At 52.9% G+C, this 17,495-nt stretch overlaps 6 protein-coding genes across 6 annotated transcripts; 3 read left to right on the forward strand and 3 right to left on the reverse strand.

Moving 5' to 3' along the window:
• Positions 1–134: 134 nt before the first annotated feature.
• Positions 135–4,196, reverse strand: PG985_013628 (uncharacterized protein; the record flags this gene model as incomplete). Its single annotated transcript, XM_066833394.1, has 4 exons — positions 135–1,118; positions 1,176–2,186; positions 2,243–3,477; positions 3,530–4,196. The coding sequence occupies 4 exons, from the start codon at positions 4,194–4,196 to the stop codon at positions 135–137; spliced, it is 3,897 nt and encodes a 1,298-aa protein (XP_066678134.1).
• A 2,710-nt stretch (positions 4,197–6,906) lies between these two features.
• On the forward strand, positions 6,907–8,025 carry PG985_013629 (uncharacterized protein; the record flags this gene model as incomplete). The annotated part of the gene is made up of 1 exon (XM_066833395.1): positions 6,907–8,025. The coding sequence occupies one exon, from the start codon at positions 6,907–6,909 to the stop codon at positions 8,023–8,025; it is 1,119 nt and encodes a 372-aa protein (XP_066678135.1).
• Positions 8,026–8,356: 331 nt separating this feature from the next.
• Positions 8,357–9,607, reverse strand: PG985_013630 (uncharacterized protein; the record flags this gene model as incomplete). The annotated part of the gene is made up of 1 exon (XM_066833396.1): positions 8,357–9,607. One exon carries the CDS (start codon positions 9,605–9,607, stop codon positions 8,357–8,359), a length of 1,251 nt encoding a protein of 416 aa, XP_066678136.1.
• A 1,234-nt stretch (positions 9,608–10,841) lies between these two features.
• PG985_013631 (uncharacterized protein) lies at positions 10,842–12,368 on the forward strand (the record flags this gene model as incomplete). Its single annotated transcript, XM_066833397.1, has 1 exon — positions 10,842–12,368. The coding sequence occupies one exon, from the start codon at positions 10,842–10,844 to the stop codon at positions 12,366–12,368; it is 1,527 nt and encodes a 508-aa protein (XP_066678137.1).
• Positions 12,369–13,018: 650 nt separating this feature from the next.
• On the forward strand, positions 13,019–14,441 carry PG985_013632 (uncharacterized protein; the record flags this gene model as incomplete). Its single annotated transcript, XM_066833398.1, has 3 exons — positions 13,019–13,030; positions 13,222–13,298; positions 13,403–14,441. 3 exons carry the CDS (start codon positions 13,019–13,021, stop codon positions 14,439–14,441), a joined length of 1,128 nt encoding a protein of 375 aa, XP_066678138.1.
• A 491-nt stretch (positions 14,442–14,932) lies between these two features.
• On the reverse strand, positions 14,933–16,663 carry PG985_013633 (uncharacterized protein; the record flags this gene model as incomplete). Its single annotated transcript, XM_066833399.1, has 1 exon — positions 14,933–16,663. The coding sequence occupies one exon, from the start codon at positions 16,661–16,663 to the stop codon at positions 14,933–14,935; it is 1,731 nt and encodes a 576-aa protein (XP_066678139.1).
• Positions 16,664–17,495: the final 832 nt, after the last annotated feature.

Here is a 17,495-nt window from a genome sequence, read left to right on the forward strand (position 1 = left end):
CTCATCGCAACAACTTCGACATTGTAAATAAGACCGGTGCCTTCATATATCAGATATTAGTTCCAATGGAGACACCAATCAACTTAATGCCTTGTCGTGGAAGGGTAGCACTCGCCCTGGACTAACCCAATCTCTCACGCTCTCCCTCGTAGCATAGTTGCCCGTCCCCGCAACCGTTGCCGATTAGCCCCCGCCTTATTCAAATCCGGGATCTGGTACTCGCTCCGCCGCTCCCGGCGCACCGTCTCCCAAAAATCGTAGTCTACCTCCTTCTTCCGCCTCAAGTTCTTCTGTCTGTCTTCCCTGGCCCTGTCGCGCCGCTGCTGGATCTCCTTGGACACGCGCGGCAACATGCGACCAAGCTGGTGCTTTACGCCCTCGGCCGCGGCGCGCGCATGTCGGAACAGGTACTTGAACGCCGCCTGCACCCGGCTACTAAACGCGGCCACGAGACTAAGTCCCACGAGCAGAGCCGATGCCGGCAGCGAGATAGCGCCAATGGTGCGGAGCGAGACGAAGTTGTCTTCGGCGCCGCCCCACTCCTGGGTGTTCATGCCGAACAAGCTGGTGAAGAAGGACAGGGGCAGGAAGATGACGGTGAAGGTCGTAAAGATCATGACCGACAGGTTCTGCGTGCTGGCCAGCTCCGTCTGCAGCCGGCTCCAGCGCACCTCGTCGACCTGCGCCTGCCGCTGCACCATCTCGAGCAGCTTCTCGTAGTCGGTGCGCGTGGCCTCGATGCGGTGGCGCATCCCGCCCACCTGCAGCGCGTAGTCGTCCAGCCTCGCCAGGGCCTCGTCGAGGTACGCGCGCCCGTGGGCCGTGTGGGGCTGGAGGTCGGGGCGGTTGTAGAGGTCTTTCATGTGCGCGAGCGTCGTCTTCTGCTCGAGGAATAGGTTGTCCATGGTGTTGAGCTCGTCGTCCATGTCGCGCAGCTCCAGCAGCGCCGATGTGTTCTCTCGGTTCTCGCGCTCGGACTGCTCGATCTCCTGCTGGTGCCGCTTCTTGATCGACTCGGTCCGGTTGTCCTCAAGTTCGGAAGAGTCGGACTCGTCGTTGATGCGGTCGCGGAACGACTGCATCCGGAAACGCTTCAGGGAGAACGTCATTCTCTCAGTCTGGCAAGGGATTAGTTACAACACAAGTCTTAATGTGTATTCAAAAGGGAGTCTTACCAGTACACCGAGAGCTTCCTCAAAGATTCGGAAGATCTCCAAATCTCGATGCGACGTTCGATCGAGCAACACCGTAACCGCATGTAGGGCAGTAAAAGCCGCCAAATCTAATGCGTTATCGCATCGTCCAGTCAAGTCTCCGTTCAGCTCATTGTAAACGCTGTTTCGTAGATCGGCCTGTTGAAACATGGGCCCCTCGGATGGGTGCGACTCGCGTTTGGGGAAGAACGTGGTGAGTGTCGTCAAGTCAACGGCCCACAGCCACAGTTGGTCAACCATAAGCAGGTTCCCGTCCAGTATTTCATTTTCATCACCTGACGATTGGGTCTCGTCGTCCGTGAGCATGGCATCGGCTTTTTTGATCCGGTTGGTAAACATCGCCAGCCGGCTAGCTGGAGAAGTTGCAGTTAGGGCGTCACCGATTAAGTGGCGTTTCTTGGTCTTGGGCAGACCAACCCGTTCTTTGGTGAGTTTATACAGCATCTGGTCGTCGTCCCGCGCATAGGTATCGCGAAGCGATGGATAGCCATACTGATCCAGCGTTCGTCGCGGGTTCAAGGGCGGGTCGTGGCCGATGTACTCCCACGTCACACGCGTCTCCAGGGACTCCTCGTCGGCGATGTCTTTGGGAACGGGTCGGGCTCGGCCCAGCCCTAAACGTCGTCGTATAACATCCCGGCGCTTGATGACGTTCTTGTAGGTGTCGAAGTGGAGGTACGGGAGGTAGAGGTACAGGTGCGACGGCGTAACGGCACCTGGACTGCTACGCCCGCTTATGCTCGGCGAAGAGGGATGGGGCGAGTCTTGGACGTTAGCAGGAGGGCCAATTTGGGACCGCCGATCTTGGATGGTCTTACGAGTTTCGGAGCTGATGTAATCACAGCCTGGCCTCACGTAGGAAGCATGGGCCTGGGCATGTCGTCCTCGCACATGCCTATCCACCCAGTTCTCGTTTCGGAGAAGCTTCGAGTACGTCTGGTGTTGGCTCTCGGCGAGCTTGTTGAATATGCTCTGTAGATCATATTAGTTTGGGGTAGGTCTGAGGGTGATGCTCCATGTTGACATACCTTGACCCAATAGGGATTGTTGAAGGGCAGATGGATCCACATAAACTTCCTCTTGTTTGGATTGGGTCTGGAAAAGCCAGCCGTTAGGTCATACATAGCATCAGCATGATCGACATGATGCTCCTTGTCACTTCGAAGGGACACGGGACCGTGATTCTCTACCTCTGACGGATGGGATCGCTCTTCCGCAAGTGGGCTTGGCTCCGGTTCCGCCAGTATCGTTCGGGGCGAGATATCAACGCCAGTGGGGTCCGATAGAGTCCGACTGGCTTCGTCACTTCTGAGTCTCTCACCGCGGCTTTGGCTGCTGCTTCGACTAGATGGACGACGATAACTTGGAGTGGATAGGGAAGGCACGGTCAACCCCCTTGCGCGCCCCGTGCCAAAAGTCGCCATTGATTGGGTTGGGGCGTCGGCAACTGAGGGCCTTCCTGATGCGTGGCTTGTTACTACTATCTCTGGTGAGGTTCTCCCTTTATCATCCATTAAATGGGACTGTGAGCTCCCGGGTCTTTGCAAGGCGCCGAGGAAACCCTGGACCATATTTCTGATTCCTAACGCACCGGACTTGATGCTGTCATTTGCTGCGGAAGCGAATCGTTGTGGTCGATAATGTGGTTTGGCTGCGACAGCGTTTAGTCGCTCCTGGAGGCAGCGTTCGGGACCCTTATCCAGGAACTCATCGAGATTGTGCTTGGACACGTATAATCTGATATCGGTGACGGAGTCGGGATCTGGATCCTCATAGAACCCAATCAGCTCCAGCTTGGCATTCTTACCCAGTTTCAGTGGGTGATGCGCAGTCTGGAAACTGATGGACTGGGCCTTGGCCACGGCCTCTGCGAGATCGATGAGGTAGGCATGCATGATCTGGAGGTGTTTAGGTCCGAACGATGCGCAATCGGCGTGGGTGCTCTCGAGCGAATATGGCTGCTCGTGCGTACTGCCAAGTAGACTTGACTTGATAGATGCTAAGGGGGCGCTGAAGTGAACCTCATCGAAGTCTGAGGACCCCAAACCAGACAATTGGGAGTCCTTAGTCTCGTAAAAGGTCCAAATGCGCATCTCACTCGCGATATCCCGGAAGGTATCATGGATATGCAGCAAATGTTTGTGGTTGAGTCTCAGTTCCTCAGTTATGGACCTCGGCCAGGGGTGAGAAAGGTGAAGCAGATGCTGAATGCTCTCTCTGAGGTTGGGCATTGACAAGTAGCTCGACCCAAGATGGGGAGTTGCTAGTTTCCATCATTAGCACGAGAATACTCCAAAACTTGCGAGAGACAGTACCAAAGAACGTCATCCCATGTGTGTGAAACATGAGCCAGCGCATTTCCTCTCTCTCACTAGCTTTAGCCAATGCCAGCTTCGCCACGATTCCACCTATACTGTGGCAGATAAAGAACAAGGGCCGGTTTTGGGACATATCTCGGTTCCTGTGAAGTTGATCGAGCAAGTCCTCGGCTAAGTCGTCCAGAGTAAGCCCCTCCCTCAGTTCTCGGTGCCGATAGAGCATCACACGAGCCGTATTGGCCTCCCGTCGAATCCCCTGGCGAATCCAGAGGTGCTTCGCCTTGGGCAGCGCCGTATTGATGGCCGGCGACAATATCGTATGACCCTGAAACTCTTTGAGAGCGGGATGGGAGTCGAGCTCCCTGTTGGTTGGGTGCCCGAAATACCCGTCCGGTAGGGGTTCGCGCATCCATGTTTCCACGGGCGATGTGCCGGGGCAAGGGATGGCAATGATGTCGGTCTTGGTTTCGTTATAGCCTGACCCACCAATCTCGCCATCGACGTGGGCAAACCCCGGCTCTGGGTCCCAGTGCGAGAGGCTGCTCCGGTTGGAGGCTTCCCATTGGAAGTCGGTGTCTTCGAAGGTCGCGGCCATATCATCGCGCGCTGGCTCGTGTCCTGGCGCATGCGAGTTACGGCCCGGAACCTCCTCCCTGGGCGCCATGGTAACTTAATTGGATCGATAACGGGAGTAACACTCTCATTGATGGAGGCGAGCCTGAAGGTGAATCGGTAAACACAGGAATTGTGAGAATTTACAATGAAAGAGACTCATTGCTTCAAGATGTAAAAATGTCAGATTGAGGTGCCTTGTGAGGCTGCGCTGCGCGAAAGTCCTTCGATTACGAACCGAATGTTGTGTGTGTGACCGTGTCTCACGACCCATGGCCCCCATTTGCGGTTTCGATTGGCTCGTTTCCCCGCCTCCGTATTACTCCGTATTTCCAGCTGCATGTCAGCTTCATGAGACCACACCCAAACGGTGTTAGACCAGCCGTAAGCGGCGCCACAATTGCCGATCTCTGGAAGGCTCGGCTGCGGCTGAGACTCTTTTGTGGAATCATGGCGCACGTTCATAAGTGTTGCGTTACTTATGCAAGTCCGCACACTTCTTACGCCTGTGATGGGGTTTTATGTCACATATCTGCTTGGTGGTGATAGCGCTGCTCTTGGTATATTAATACTTCCCATGGTAGATCGACAGGCCAGTGTACCCAATCATCGGGTATCTTATTATTCAACGGAATAAACATTTTTCCAGTAGCACCAAGTGACTCTACGGCATAATCTGGTGGGAGCAACGCTTTCGCTGTCAAGGGGATAACAATCAAGGAGTGGTTGTGGTCGCGAAATGAGCACCACTTGCTTGACCCATCCTTCCCCGAACGCCCAATACCGTACCGTTGGGGCGTGGTGTATTCGGTGCCCAGCTAGTAGCAAAAGGCGACCACGGCCGCCGCGAGACCAAGCCAACCACTTGCGGGTTCCAGCCACGCACTGGTATGCACCTCTCGGAGGTGCTGGTTGGAATCATCATCTTGTAAGCCGCTGGTGTGAACCATCGGGTCGGGCTTCTGAACTGCCTCCGCGAGATCAAACCAGATGATTCCAGCTACGAGGGCCGTCTTCGCAAAGATTTCTTTCAGAATCAAGAAAACAAGATTCCAGCATAGGTGTTGATTTGGCAGCAAGGGGTCGATGATGGATGGTATCGTACAGGGAAAAGGGCTTGCCGTTGTGGGCCGTGATGAGCGCGGTGTCTGAACTTGTGAATGGTGAATGTTTGAACTTGCAGTGCTGAATTGGAATGACGATTGCCAAACTAGCAATGCATTCGGGCATTCAAGGAACACGGAGCAGCGGGGGAGATGGGGCGCGCTTTCCTTGCGTATGCTTACGGAATCTAAGTCCCTGTCCACCTTCTAGATGATTATCTCGATGATCCAGCCGTACCTTCCAAAACACATTACACACGAACCATCGCACGCACCAGCTCCAGTGATCGGCCACAGCAGGTATAAGGCATATTTTGTTAAGAAAATGCCTCGTCGCCTTGCGATGCAAGACAGCATGGCCTCGTGGGGCAGTGTTCCCCTGAGGCCCAATAAAAATGCTCCTGTAGGGTTGGCCTCAAGATAAGCCAATGAAATTGTTCTTACAGTCTCAAACATCTTCCGTTGGCCTCATTGTAGCACATCTTACGCTGTCTTTGCCGAGTAAACTCCCAATTCTTTTAAAAGCATCTTGAGCTTCCACATAATTTCTCAACCCGAATTGCCTCCTATCTTAAACCCCATCCACACCCTCCCGCTATCGTCACCCACTTAACTCAAGACCAACAACACTCATCACTTGACCTCACACCTTTTGGAACAAGCAGTTCGCTTCTATATCTCTTAGACCTTCTCCCAATCACTGCACTAAACATCACTCTCACGACTCTAACTTGTCCGGTAACTGTAGCCATGACGCCATCCAAGTCAACGATGTGGTACTGCTGCCAATGTGGCTATTGTCAACTTCGAACACAGCCGACGATGCACAAGATGCATGATATCAGGAAGTCGAAGCAGCCCCTAGAGTTGCTATCAAGCAGCTTCCTCGCTTATTAATCTCTCCTGTATGCGTACCCTGTCATTTTCTGAATTGTTTCAAGACTAATTTAGTGATTCATCCATAGTCCAGACTCCATGGTAAAAAGCAACGTGCATACCTAGTACCGCTGTTTGCGATACATGTCGAGCAGATGTTACCTTCCGGGTCCGATATGCTGCTAAATCTACAAAGTCCAGCATCGAGGCCCAGCGCTGCGATGTTGATCGCAGGCTAGCTGGCCGTAATTTGTGTGGACGGAAAGAAAACCCCGAAAAGGTGTTCATCGAACCCAACAAAAAAAGGTCAAAATGATAAAACCAAAAAATAAAAGACAGGGTTATGCAGCTGGTGGTTCTTGGTCAGGAACGCAAGGCCTGCTGGAATATGACGGTTTTCTACATCCTTTTTTCGCAACACGGCAACTCTCAATTCCTGCTCCCCCCCTTTCTGGAGGTGTCTGGTCGCTTATGAGCGCTCGACGAAATGGTTTGTCCCGATTGGGACTGTCCTGTCCTGAGAACAGACGTCAAAAAGCATCAGACACAGAACCCAACCCCAACACAATAGCGCTAAATCCTACTACACCGCCAACCTACTGAAGAAACATACGATAACACAACGAAACGTCAAAAATAGACCCTACGAACTATACCCGCAGAGCGAGAATCGAACATTCTTGGCCGATCAGTGGCTTATCGAGAGGATCAATGCAGGACAATACGGAAATCCTGCCTATGCACCAAGATACCGACTATTCTCTGGAGCCTTTACCAGACGCCATGCAACCAAGCCAGTTCGACGCTTTACAGATCCAAAGATCTCTACATTATGGATACGATCCCTCATCTTTGCTCGAAGACAGCTTGTCTTCCAGGCTTTTCACTGATAACATTACGTCCGATACTTCTAACTTCACCGGACTCACCAATCTAGACACTCTCAGCTCATTCGATTCAATGTTGGCGGAGCAGACGCGGGCCCGTACGACGAGCGACCTTACGACAAACAACTTCTTGAATAGCAGCCATATAGCTGGAAACACCTTCGCGAGCAACAGCATCGCGAGCAACAGCTTCACGAGCAACGCTTTTACTGGCCTGCTCTCCACGGACATCACATTCACAAGAAACGCCCCCGCCTTCACCGGCAACATATATGGGACGGGTACGATACTTCCCGAGTCCATATTTGATGGTGCTGCAGGAATGTATATCCCATCGACTCCCAGTGTCGACGGCCCTGCTTCAACGTTTACCTACGGTTGGGATTCAGGAGTAGCACCTATTCAGCACACGGTTCGAGAGCCGATGATTTGGGATATGATGGGAACGGCTCAATATCTAGGCCCAGATATGGAGTCAAGCTATTTAGGCGGACCCGTATCGGACCAATCGAATATGGGTATGGTCGAGCATCCGCCTACAGCCAGTTCAACAAGTACCTCAGGGACAGCATCTGGCAGCAGCACATCGGATAGTGAGGAGCACTCTAGCTCCACAACAACGCCTCTATCAAGCACGCAAGACAGCCCGGAAGAGGGAAATGTCCTTTTGCCTTCATGGACGTGCCAGAATTGCTCAGAGCAGTTTTCCAGACAGCAACAACTTCGAAATCACCTGAGGAAACATACCTTGCTCTGTCCAGTAAATGGTTGTGCCAAGCAGAAAGTCGGCTTCAGCAGCACCCGCGACCTGAACAGACACATCTGTTCAAATCACGAGAACTATGCAGAGGAGCACGACGTACCATCCGAACAGAGAAAATGCGATGTGCCGGGGTGTTTCGTTGTTTGTAGAAGAGATAACTTGATGCGGCATCGGGAAACGGTACATAAGATCAAGAAGCAACAACGTAACAAGAGAGGAAGAAAGGGCAAATTGAGGAGAGGGTCTCAGTAGTTTGTTATGGGAAATACTGGTGGTTTCCCCTTTCCCTTTTTTTGCTTGTGTGGAAGAACTCCCACGCCATTTCTGACTTTTCATTATACCTTTCTCATTCATATTAGGCTCCGTCGGGCGCAGTTGTATTTTCGATCATAGAATAGAGCTTTCCTATCCTTGGCTTACTTACATCCGTTTCAACGCCAGCCTCAACGTTTGACACGTAACAACCATCATGATATCCCTACCTTTTATTGGGCTACTAACTACCTGAACCGACCTTAGCGATGAGGGCAAATTCTCGTCTAGGCCTCTGGGCGAGGTACTCTCAACTCATAGCCATTGTCCTTCAGCTCCATGAAATCCAGAAGTTCCCAGAAGTGGGACCGGCCTGGCTCTGGCTCCCCTCCTCCTCCGCATCACTACAAAGCATGATAATCTCCTCCAGGTCCTCGTCCGACATGTCGAGCGCGGCGTAGCGGACGAGGGCGACGCAGAAACGTCCCCAAGCGATGACGCGGGCGGCGTCGCTGGTCATGGCATGCTCGCGGAACTCGATGGTCGGGTTCAGGGTGCCATTGAGGAAGCCGCGGAAGTTGTAGTTGGCGCGGCTCTCGCACTCGAGCAGCCAGGCAACTTCCTCAGGTTTCTTGCAGGCCTTGATCTCGTCCAGCGCTTCTGGGAGGGCCACGTACTCCACGTTGCCGCCCGCCCGGTGACCCTCCTGGTAGTAGATGGGGTCATACTCGTCATCCTCGCCCATGCGGACTCTGTTGAGGTCCTTGACCGCATCGTTGAACTTCCAGCCACGGGCAACATTGCTGAATTTCCGGATGCTCGGACAGTTAGGGTTGCCGTCGGTCCGGGCGTCGGGGTGGAGGGTGGCCAGGAAGGGGTCGAGCGCGAACAAGAGGCAGGCGATCTTGCGCAGCGGGGCGATGGTGATCGTGTGCGCGCCGAAGGCCACGTGGACATGCAGGGCGCAGGTTTCGTTGACGCGCATGAAGTACAGGTTCTTCACTAGGTTGAGGACCCGGGCCACCTGCTGGTAACTCTCGGGCGTGTCCGTCAGGGCGGGCGAGACCACCTCGATTCCGGAACAACCCTTAATCTCCGACTCGAGGTATGTATCGCGGGGCTGGAGGCGCTGGGGATCGAAGGTGCCTCGCATATTGACCGTCTCGTCAACCGTGACGGACCAGCGATGATACCTCTCGTTCGTGGCGTTGGCTGCGTAAGGAGTCTGCTGTTGGCGGAGTGCTGGGTCCTGAGGCAGCCGGGGCATCATTTCTTGATCCGTGTCATTGACCTGTAGGCCTTGTTGCCTGAGATACTCAACGAGCTGTTGGCATATGTGGACGTGCTTGTTGAAGGGGAAATCAGCAGGGACGACTAGGGCACCAGGGTACATACCTTTCAGCACATCGGCCGATTCTTGGCCCGTGATCTTGGACGAGAAGCCAGACCTCTGTACTTGCGCTCGGATGTTGTCGATCGTCCACTGTAAGATGGCTGTAGGGAAAAACTCGAACTCGTAGCCGAGAGTCCCCCTTTCGGTCGCGTCAACCGCAGCCACGTCATCCATGGTCATGTCAGCCATGTTTGTCTCGCAATGATCGGCAAATAGCTCTGTAGATGTATCGGATTGTTTTCGTGAGGTGTTGATGTCAAGTCGGGCCCAAGGGGATTTGGTCGTGGCGTCTCCATCATGGATAGATTCCTTTGATTCTATATATATGTGTCCTGCCTGACGCACAATTGCTTTGTTTTATTACGTTGTCCTTGTTAACAACACAAAGGGTAAGATTCGAAGATAAAGGCCGCGAGGGGTTGGCCATAGCATATTGTCCGCAGAAACAAGGTCACTGTTTGTTGTAGAAGATGCCTCAGAGTCCGCATGAAAAGTGACTAATACCAAATCAGGAAGTATCTCACGTCGAGGCCCAGGTTTGGCTGTTTACACCTACTGCCCATTGCGACCCATCTCTTGGACTGTAAGCAGCGCCGACTGCGCCATCTTGTCGGCTAAGTCCAAGAGTTAATTCCCTAGTCGATCAGTCTGTGGCTGAAATGCCATGTGGCGCTGATTGTCCCAAATAGGGGTTAGCAGGGGAGTGTCCTCTAGGCAAGCAGCCGCAGTAATAGATTGTCTTGGTCATGCCACTTATTCCAGAGAACAAAAGTGGAATAAAGAAATACCGCTGCAATAATTCTGTAGACCTGTTTGTCCTTGAGGAGACTTGGCCGGTTTATTCTCACAGGGCGTGCAAGGTCATGCTAGTCAAAGCTTGTCGCGATTAAAGTATGCTGGCTACCAGGGACTTGTTCAGCACGGGACATGCTGACTGATGAATACACCAGACCCTAATCCGACATCTAAAGTCCAAAAGCGCGGTGCGCTGCCTTTGAACCATTTGGGGTAGTCTGGTATAGCAATTTATATGAGTGAGCCCCTGGCGTAATGTTGGCATCAAATTCGGATACAGAGTCTTGCGGAGAACCCTGTTTTAACGTTGATGACATTGTGAGGGGTTTTCAAGTTCTACCTACTAGTGGCATGAAGCAAATGGCATTTTGTACTACAATCTTCAACTGTTATAAGGGCAAGACAAGGTTTGAAAGGCTTGTTAAGTAACCAGGTTTCCAAGCAACGTTGGTGAATAAAATGCTCCAGCCCAGATATGTGTGCTAACTCCGCCTCTCGAGAATAATTGTGTTCATCTCTCTGAATCCTGCCCTCTTTGCCATCTTCTTCCTTCTCAGGCTTGATTTCCAATCAGGACGACCATATGGGTTTTAGGCAGCGTTTTAGGCGGTTTTTTAGGCGATCGACAATGGAGGTCCCAACTGCTCCCCAGCAGCCTACTCCCGGCCACGACGCAGCGATCAGCAACCAGAACTATATTCCTCCTCTGCTCCGACTCCCACGGGAGCTTCGCGATATGGTTTACAATTACTTTGTCTCCGTCGATCAGCACTTCAAGTGGAACGAGGATTACATCCCTCTCACCTGCCCCGTTCTCCAGATCAATCGCCAAATTCGCGCGGAAGCCTGGGACCGTCTCATCAGATCCAACGTATGGATTCGCGTCACTATGTCCTCCATCCCTGACTACAATTGGGTCCCCCAAGCGTGCTTGCTGCACCATCGAGCCCCCATACAGTACTGGGACAGGTTGGATCGCGCAGTTGCCGTCCACCTCCGCCTGACTGGGGATACGGCCGCCGTTGAAGATCATACATTCACCTTTGCCTACCACCCTTTCACGTATGGTCTATTCGTTCATGAAATTTCCAGATCTCACTGGGAATACACGGGCCTTTCGGTGGAAGTGAAATGTGCAACTTTCAAACGTGTCTCAAAGTTGATCATGCCGCTTTCTTCTGTCCGAGATTATCGAAGCGTCGAGGCCAGGGGAAAGCTGAACGATGACGCACTTCAACGCCTCGCCGATCAGATCCGCCGCACGTCGAACACGATTAAAGATTTGGTGGCGATCAAGGACTGCTACCGACGCCTAGGGCGCAGAGCTGAGCGTGATGGCCGACACTCGGACGCCATAAGCAACTACCTCCTTGGTATTGAGGCCACATGGGACAAAGCCGATCGATTCCCCCGCGGCTCGCCGGAAGACAATAGCATTAACCACATCAACTCGGACTGCTTTATTGCATACAGCCGTAACGCCCACAGACACATCACTGGGTTGAAAACGAGGGCACCTCCAGTGGCATTGATGGAAACCGCCACCAAGAGTTTGCTTGTGGAAATCATTGGGTCGTGTAGCCATGCCCTGGCGTTTGTTGGCGTTACGGAGCTCCAGCGCTGCGAAGCTCATCTCTACCGCGCTTTTGCCTTCTATCACTATGCCGAATGCCACGGTCCCTTGCTTGACAGGGACGACTCGAGACAGCTGGATCGGGAAGACCCTTCGGTGAGCCCTTGCCGCGTGCAATACGGTGACTGTTATCTGGACGCGGCGCGCTGTCTTTTCTACGCTCGAGAGGTCGATTGCTGGGAAGACGTACTGGCTGGTCTCGACGAAGACGACCTCCGGGTCCTCGAGGCTATTCAAGGAAGACCTGGGCCCCAGGCGTTCGAGCTGGTAGAGCGGCAAATCCCTCTTGTTGGCCCCTGGAGAGGCGACCCCGACTTGTGGAACGGCTGGCCGAGGCACGAAGGCATTCTCATGGCGCTGTTCCGTCGGCGGCACGACAAGGGACCCGACGGCGATGACGGTGTTCCCCCGGACTTGAGATCGGAATATCTTGGCCATGGAATTTCTTGGTCCTACTCGGGGGAAGAGCTTATCGCCAACCTATTTGGCATTGCTGATGCATCTTTGCTACTGACAATCTGACGCACTGTCGTTCTGCTACAAATGAAAAACTGACGGTATAGACCTCGTTCGATGGGAGCGGAAGCCCGTTATGCGTGGATTGGGCCTTGAAAACTTTTCCCAATCCAATCCGCATTGAACGCACAATTAAATGTTTTCCCGTTGAAACCTTGACATGGGTTTGGTCAAGCGCTTTCACTTCATTATTCCAGGTCACATTATAATTGTCAATGAATAATTACAGTAGCAACTGTGACCAGCAGTGAAACTCCAATCTTTGTGTGGCTATCATAGCATCCTCATTCAGCTAAGCTACATAATCACAGAGCGTCATAAACATGTAATACCCAATGGTAGTGCATGAAATGTGATGTGTCATTCTACTGGTGACCTCGGACGACAACGTCGACTGACCCCAGTGCAATTTTTGAGCGCCCATCTTTGTCATCTCTGCTTGGCTATTTGGATTAGATTGAGAAGACGACTCGATATTCTCTTAGTGCTGTATATTGCTTTGTTACTCCGAGTCCGCCACCTGGGATCCGGGCTCATACACGGTATCAACCATCGACGAGCTATCTGACTTCAGATAATATATCGCCGAGCGGGAAAGTTACTTGCTTTCTCTATATCGCCGACTATGTGAATATAGGATCGTGAGTCATGCGGTAATGGATGGGCTTGTGAGTGAATGCAGATGTTCGTCTGGTGTTGAATTCCATGTGAATAATTTTGAAACAATATTTAGCCATGCAGACAGATTCCAGACAGGCCACCTTCGACTTCCCAACTTCTTCGAGTGGCAGACCCTTCGCTTCCCCAGTTCCTCTCTCCCATACCAGCTTCTAGCGGTACTCTATGTCTCTCTGAATAGAACAACACCACATCATATAGCTCCAACACCGCGCACCGACCAACAACTGCTAGATTCCGTCCGATCCTCAACGCTATGTACGTAGCGCCAGCCCGTATAACATGCTGCCTATACGCAGATCGCGACGCCATCTGTCACCTCCGTACCATTTACCCTTCTAACCTATGTCTCGCTTATACAGGGATCTGGCCGACAACGATCTCCAGTGCCGCTTCTGCGGCGAGGAGTTCAACCGCCGGGACGGCCGTGAGCGCCACGAGCTCCAGGAGCACGACGTCAACGTCTCCAACTTCATCTGTTACCAGCGACGATGCACCCGCCGCGGCCTCGGACTCAAGAGCGAGTTTGCCCTCCACGTCCACCTTCGGGATATCCACCAAGTGGCCCCCGAACAAAACGTCCCGCCCCCCGCCCGCCGCAGCTCGCGGATCGCTTCCGCCGCCAGCTCCAGCTCCACCGTTGGCCTCTCGACCCGCGCCCGTACACAGCTTCCTCCGGTTGCCACTCCTGGACGTGGCTCTCTGCGTACGACCGACGTGGCTTCTGTCGGTGTTGCAAACAACTCTAGCCAATCTGCTACTGTTCATCGTCGCCCCAGTTCTTTGCATCTTCCTTCCACCCGCACAGCTGCTGGCTCATCCTCTAGCTATGCTTCTCGTGCCATTTCCATACCTAGCTCCGAATCCTCTTCTGGCTCTGTGACTGGCTCGACCTCGGGCGCTACGTCTGGTGCTGTCACTCCAGCCGCCTCGAACTCTATCAACCGTCACCCATCGTGGTCTGTTTCCACTTTCGTGCCAACCACTCCCAATCCCCACTTCAACGGCCTCCCTAGCTCCACCACCAGCACACCTCTCCCGAGTCCCGCCAATCCGCCTTCCGTGTCCGCCTCCGAGATGTTCCTAGCTCCTCCCGCCGACCGCGTCGACCAGGGTAAAGCCCGAGCCGGCCCCAGCGAGGTCGCTCTCGGAAAGCAGACAGCCCATTACGACAACAGCGACGATCGCGACGACGAGAACGCCCAAGTCGCCAATGCAACCAACAGCGTCGCCCGGCACGCGCGCGGCGTCATCCGCGCCCTCCAGGAGCGCCACGAGCGGGACATGCGCGAGATGCGCGAGGAGCACGAGCGCGAGAAGGAGGTCTTGGGTCAGGTCGTCCGCATGTACCGGGAGCGCAACGCCAAGCTCGAGCGTGAGCGTTCGGGGGCGGATATTTGAGCAATGGCCTCTACAATGTATCTATCTGAGGATACGTGGTAGTAAGAGGTGTTCCTGGGAACACAGGAGGTGTCAACCGCTACTTTCATATGTATAAAACCAGTACGTACAGAACTACTAAATAGTATTCATGCGACCAGTCTTAGACGACAACATGTAGACCGCCAACTCACTTGATCACTCTGGCAATTGTATTGGTACGATGTATTTATGTTCGTGTATTAACGGATCTCATTGCTACCCGAGTTGCGCCTATTGCGGTATCCCAGCCTCATAGCAGCATCCAGCTAGGTTCTGTACAGGAAGGCCGAAATAGGTCAATGAGACTCAAATGCCAAATTCAGCCTATGTCTGATCTGCCGTGAAGCTAGACTTGCTTCATCCACTTCGCAATATGGAACGATGTCGGTTCGCTCGCCACACTGCCAAAGCACCGAGATTCTGTTGTCTTTTCTTTCTGGTGACGAAAGCACGCATGTGTGCTATCCGAGTTAATCCCGATATGCTGGGTTGTCGGTGGTCATTCTCAATGGCTCAGTGCCAAATCCATATCCAGACGGATACAGGTTTTCCCAGGTGACTCCTACGGCACCGTACCGAGCTTCTAAATCATCCCGACTTTCAGGCTCAGTGCTAATGTCCGCGACGTGCCGCTGTTCAAGCAGCTTCTTCATTCTAGGAGAGCCTTTCCGGCACCATTCGTTCCAGATTTTCGGGTCGCCTTTCCAGTCATCCATAAGCGGGATCTGTCGCTCCAGAAGCTCGAAGCCATTGGGCGGTGGTGATTGGATCTTGCGGCATATGGCTTTATCGTCTTCGTCGAGGTGTTCCAATATGTCGTACGAGGGGTCGACCTCCTTGGCGTAGAATAAATTCTTTGCCGCATTCTCGAACGAGTCACGACCATCGTCCAAATAGTCCACCGGGCTGTGCCAGTGGGATTGGAAAGGGTAATGTGCCACGGATGCCCCGTCCCGTGAAATGTTCGCCATGAATTCAGCCTCGGCCTGAAAAGCGAAAGCACTGTAGAGGTGTGCTTCGCGACGCTGGAGGTCGGTCATACCATCAAAGGCGAAAGCCTCACGGACCCAGTGGATACTCTTCCCAATCCAACAACCGATAGCACCGAGCGTGTAGAGAGGGCGATCTGGCGCACGCTTCCTGAGTTCGGTCATGAATTTGTGCGCGCTGCGGCTGAAGCCGATACACATCTCCGTTGTGATGTGGAATAGACTGTTGCAAGTCGGCTCCCCCTCAACAAGTTGACTTCTCAGCTCGGTCAATTTCACGACTTTCCATGGCGTCCACAAATCCGACTCGTGGTCAAGGCCAAACTCGTAGTGGCGCATCGCAGCCGCGTAGCACCCTCTGAGCTCAGCAGCGCGGCCCTGGTCTAGAATGTATCTCTGGTTCTTGATCACCTCCAGTTCCGAGTCGAACGGAAGCTTCATACCATGTCCCAAGGCCTGGAGTGTAGGAGAATCCGCAATCCCAACAAACGATACATTGTCCAGACCTCTCATGGTGCTCAAGGGCTCAATTAGCTTGGAGAATCTGGCGCTACCAGGCACAGTAACAGGACCCGGCTTGATGGTCATGCTCTTGTACTCTGAAGCATGATCAAGGAGTTCTCGGATGACAATGTTGTATCTTCGGGGCTCGTAAGCGAACATGAAGCTTATCTGAGTGCTGTTTTGGTCGACAGCAGCATTGGCACTCGATTTGTAGGTTTCACCCAGCCACAAGCTTACTGATGCGTCGGTTTTAAAGGCCTCGGAAGGCTCTTGCTGAGGGCCACCTTCGCAGACAGGAAAGTATGGTTGATACAGTCGCCAACAGAAAGGGGATATGTCACGACGGTTGTCAGGAGTGTTGAACTCCGGATAGAGCTTGAGCTTCTCTACGAGGGTGCGAGATCCGTACGGATAATGAACCTTGTCAAGGGTGACGCGGATCCAGAGGTTGCGTTTGATCAAGTAATCCCAGGCTTCGGCTCGGGTTTGCTGGTTGATCTGTACAATGGAGGGGTTGGTCCACCACGCCTGGATATTGTTTTCGAGCTCACTAAACCACTTCATGTCCGCAACGATGAAGTAGCCATAGATCTCATCGCGCAGCTCTTTGGGGATTCTCAGTAGGGGGGCGACTGTGGATCGATGTGCGGCAGTCTCGGCACTATTGAAAGCGCCGCAATGAGGTTCCCTGGTTGTTTGTAGGTCCATTGCTGGGACTTGGGAGTCACTTGTCGGCATAATAATTTCTGCCTTCTGCTTTGGTGTTGATGGTGGGCTGTTGTCAGGCATGTTGGCTGTTGGTAAGCCGGAGGAGGATACGACTAGGCTGTCGCAAAAGGCCCAGTTCGATGAGGAAACGTCAGGTACCAATGGAACCTGATAATGAAAATTTGGTTAGTTCTGGTTATCCTCTCTATATAGAGGTGGATAGAAGGTGCTGAGGCTCGGCGATGGGCGAGAGCATGGGGAAGTAGGGGCGGCAGAGGATTGATTATTTTAGTAGGCAACCACGAGAGGTTTGCACAGTCGCACTGATTATGTCACTTACTACTCCCATGCAAGAAGCAATCAGCTACAAGATTGCTGACAGCGAGATTTGCAGTTTGCGATCTTGTTGATGTGTGTGAGAGAAAGGGAGAAAGAGAAGGAATCGCCGAGTTGTGGTGTTGTGCTAGGCTTTTATAGTGCAGAATGGCGGGGTGAAGCTGGTGCGTTCAATGCATTGCATTCAATGCCACCCTTCAAGCAATTCAAAGCAGACATACAGTTCCCTTCCACATGAGTCTGACCCGTCGCTCACATCTAATTGAATATATTTGTGCTTTCACTGGACTTGCCCTGGGTAAAAATGGCACATTCGGCACCAGCCACTTTTGAGCGTGCTCGGCAATCACTACAAGAGTTTCTTCGTTGCAGGCAGGCTAGATGTCAGTTAGTGCTCGGGTCCTGGCCGCTATGACGAACGAATTCCATAATATAAGTACGCAGCGAAGACGCCAATCCCCCGGGTTGATAATTTACCATTGGATTTCAACCTATT

Source organism: Apiospora marii, assembly GCF_038362585.1.
Source record: "Apiospora marii strain CBS 49790 chromosome Unknown utg000011l_segment0_segment0, whole genome shotgun sequence".
Classification (NCBI taxonomy): Eukaryota; Fungi; Ascomycota; class Sordariomycetes; order Amphisphaeriales; family Apiosporaceae; genus Apiospora; species Apiospora marii.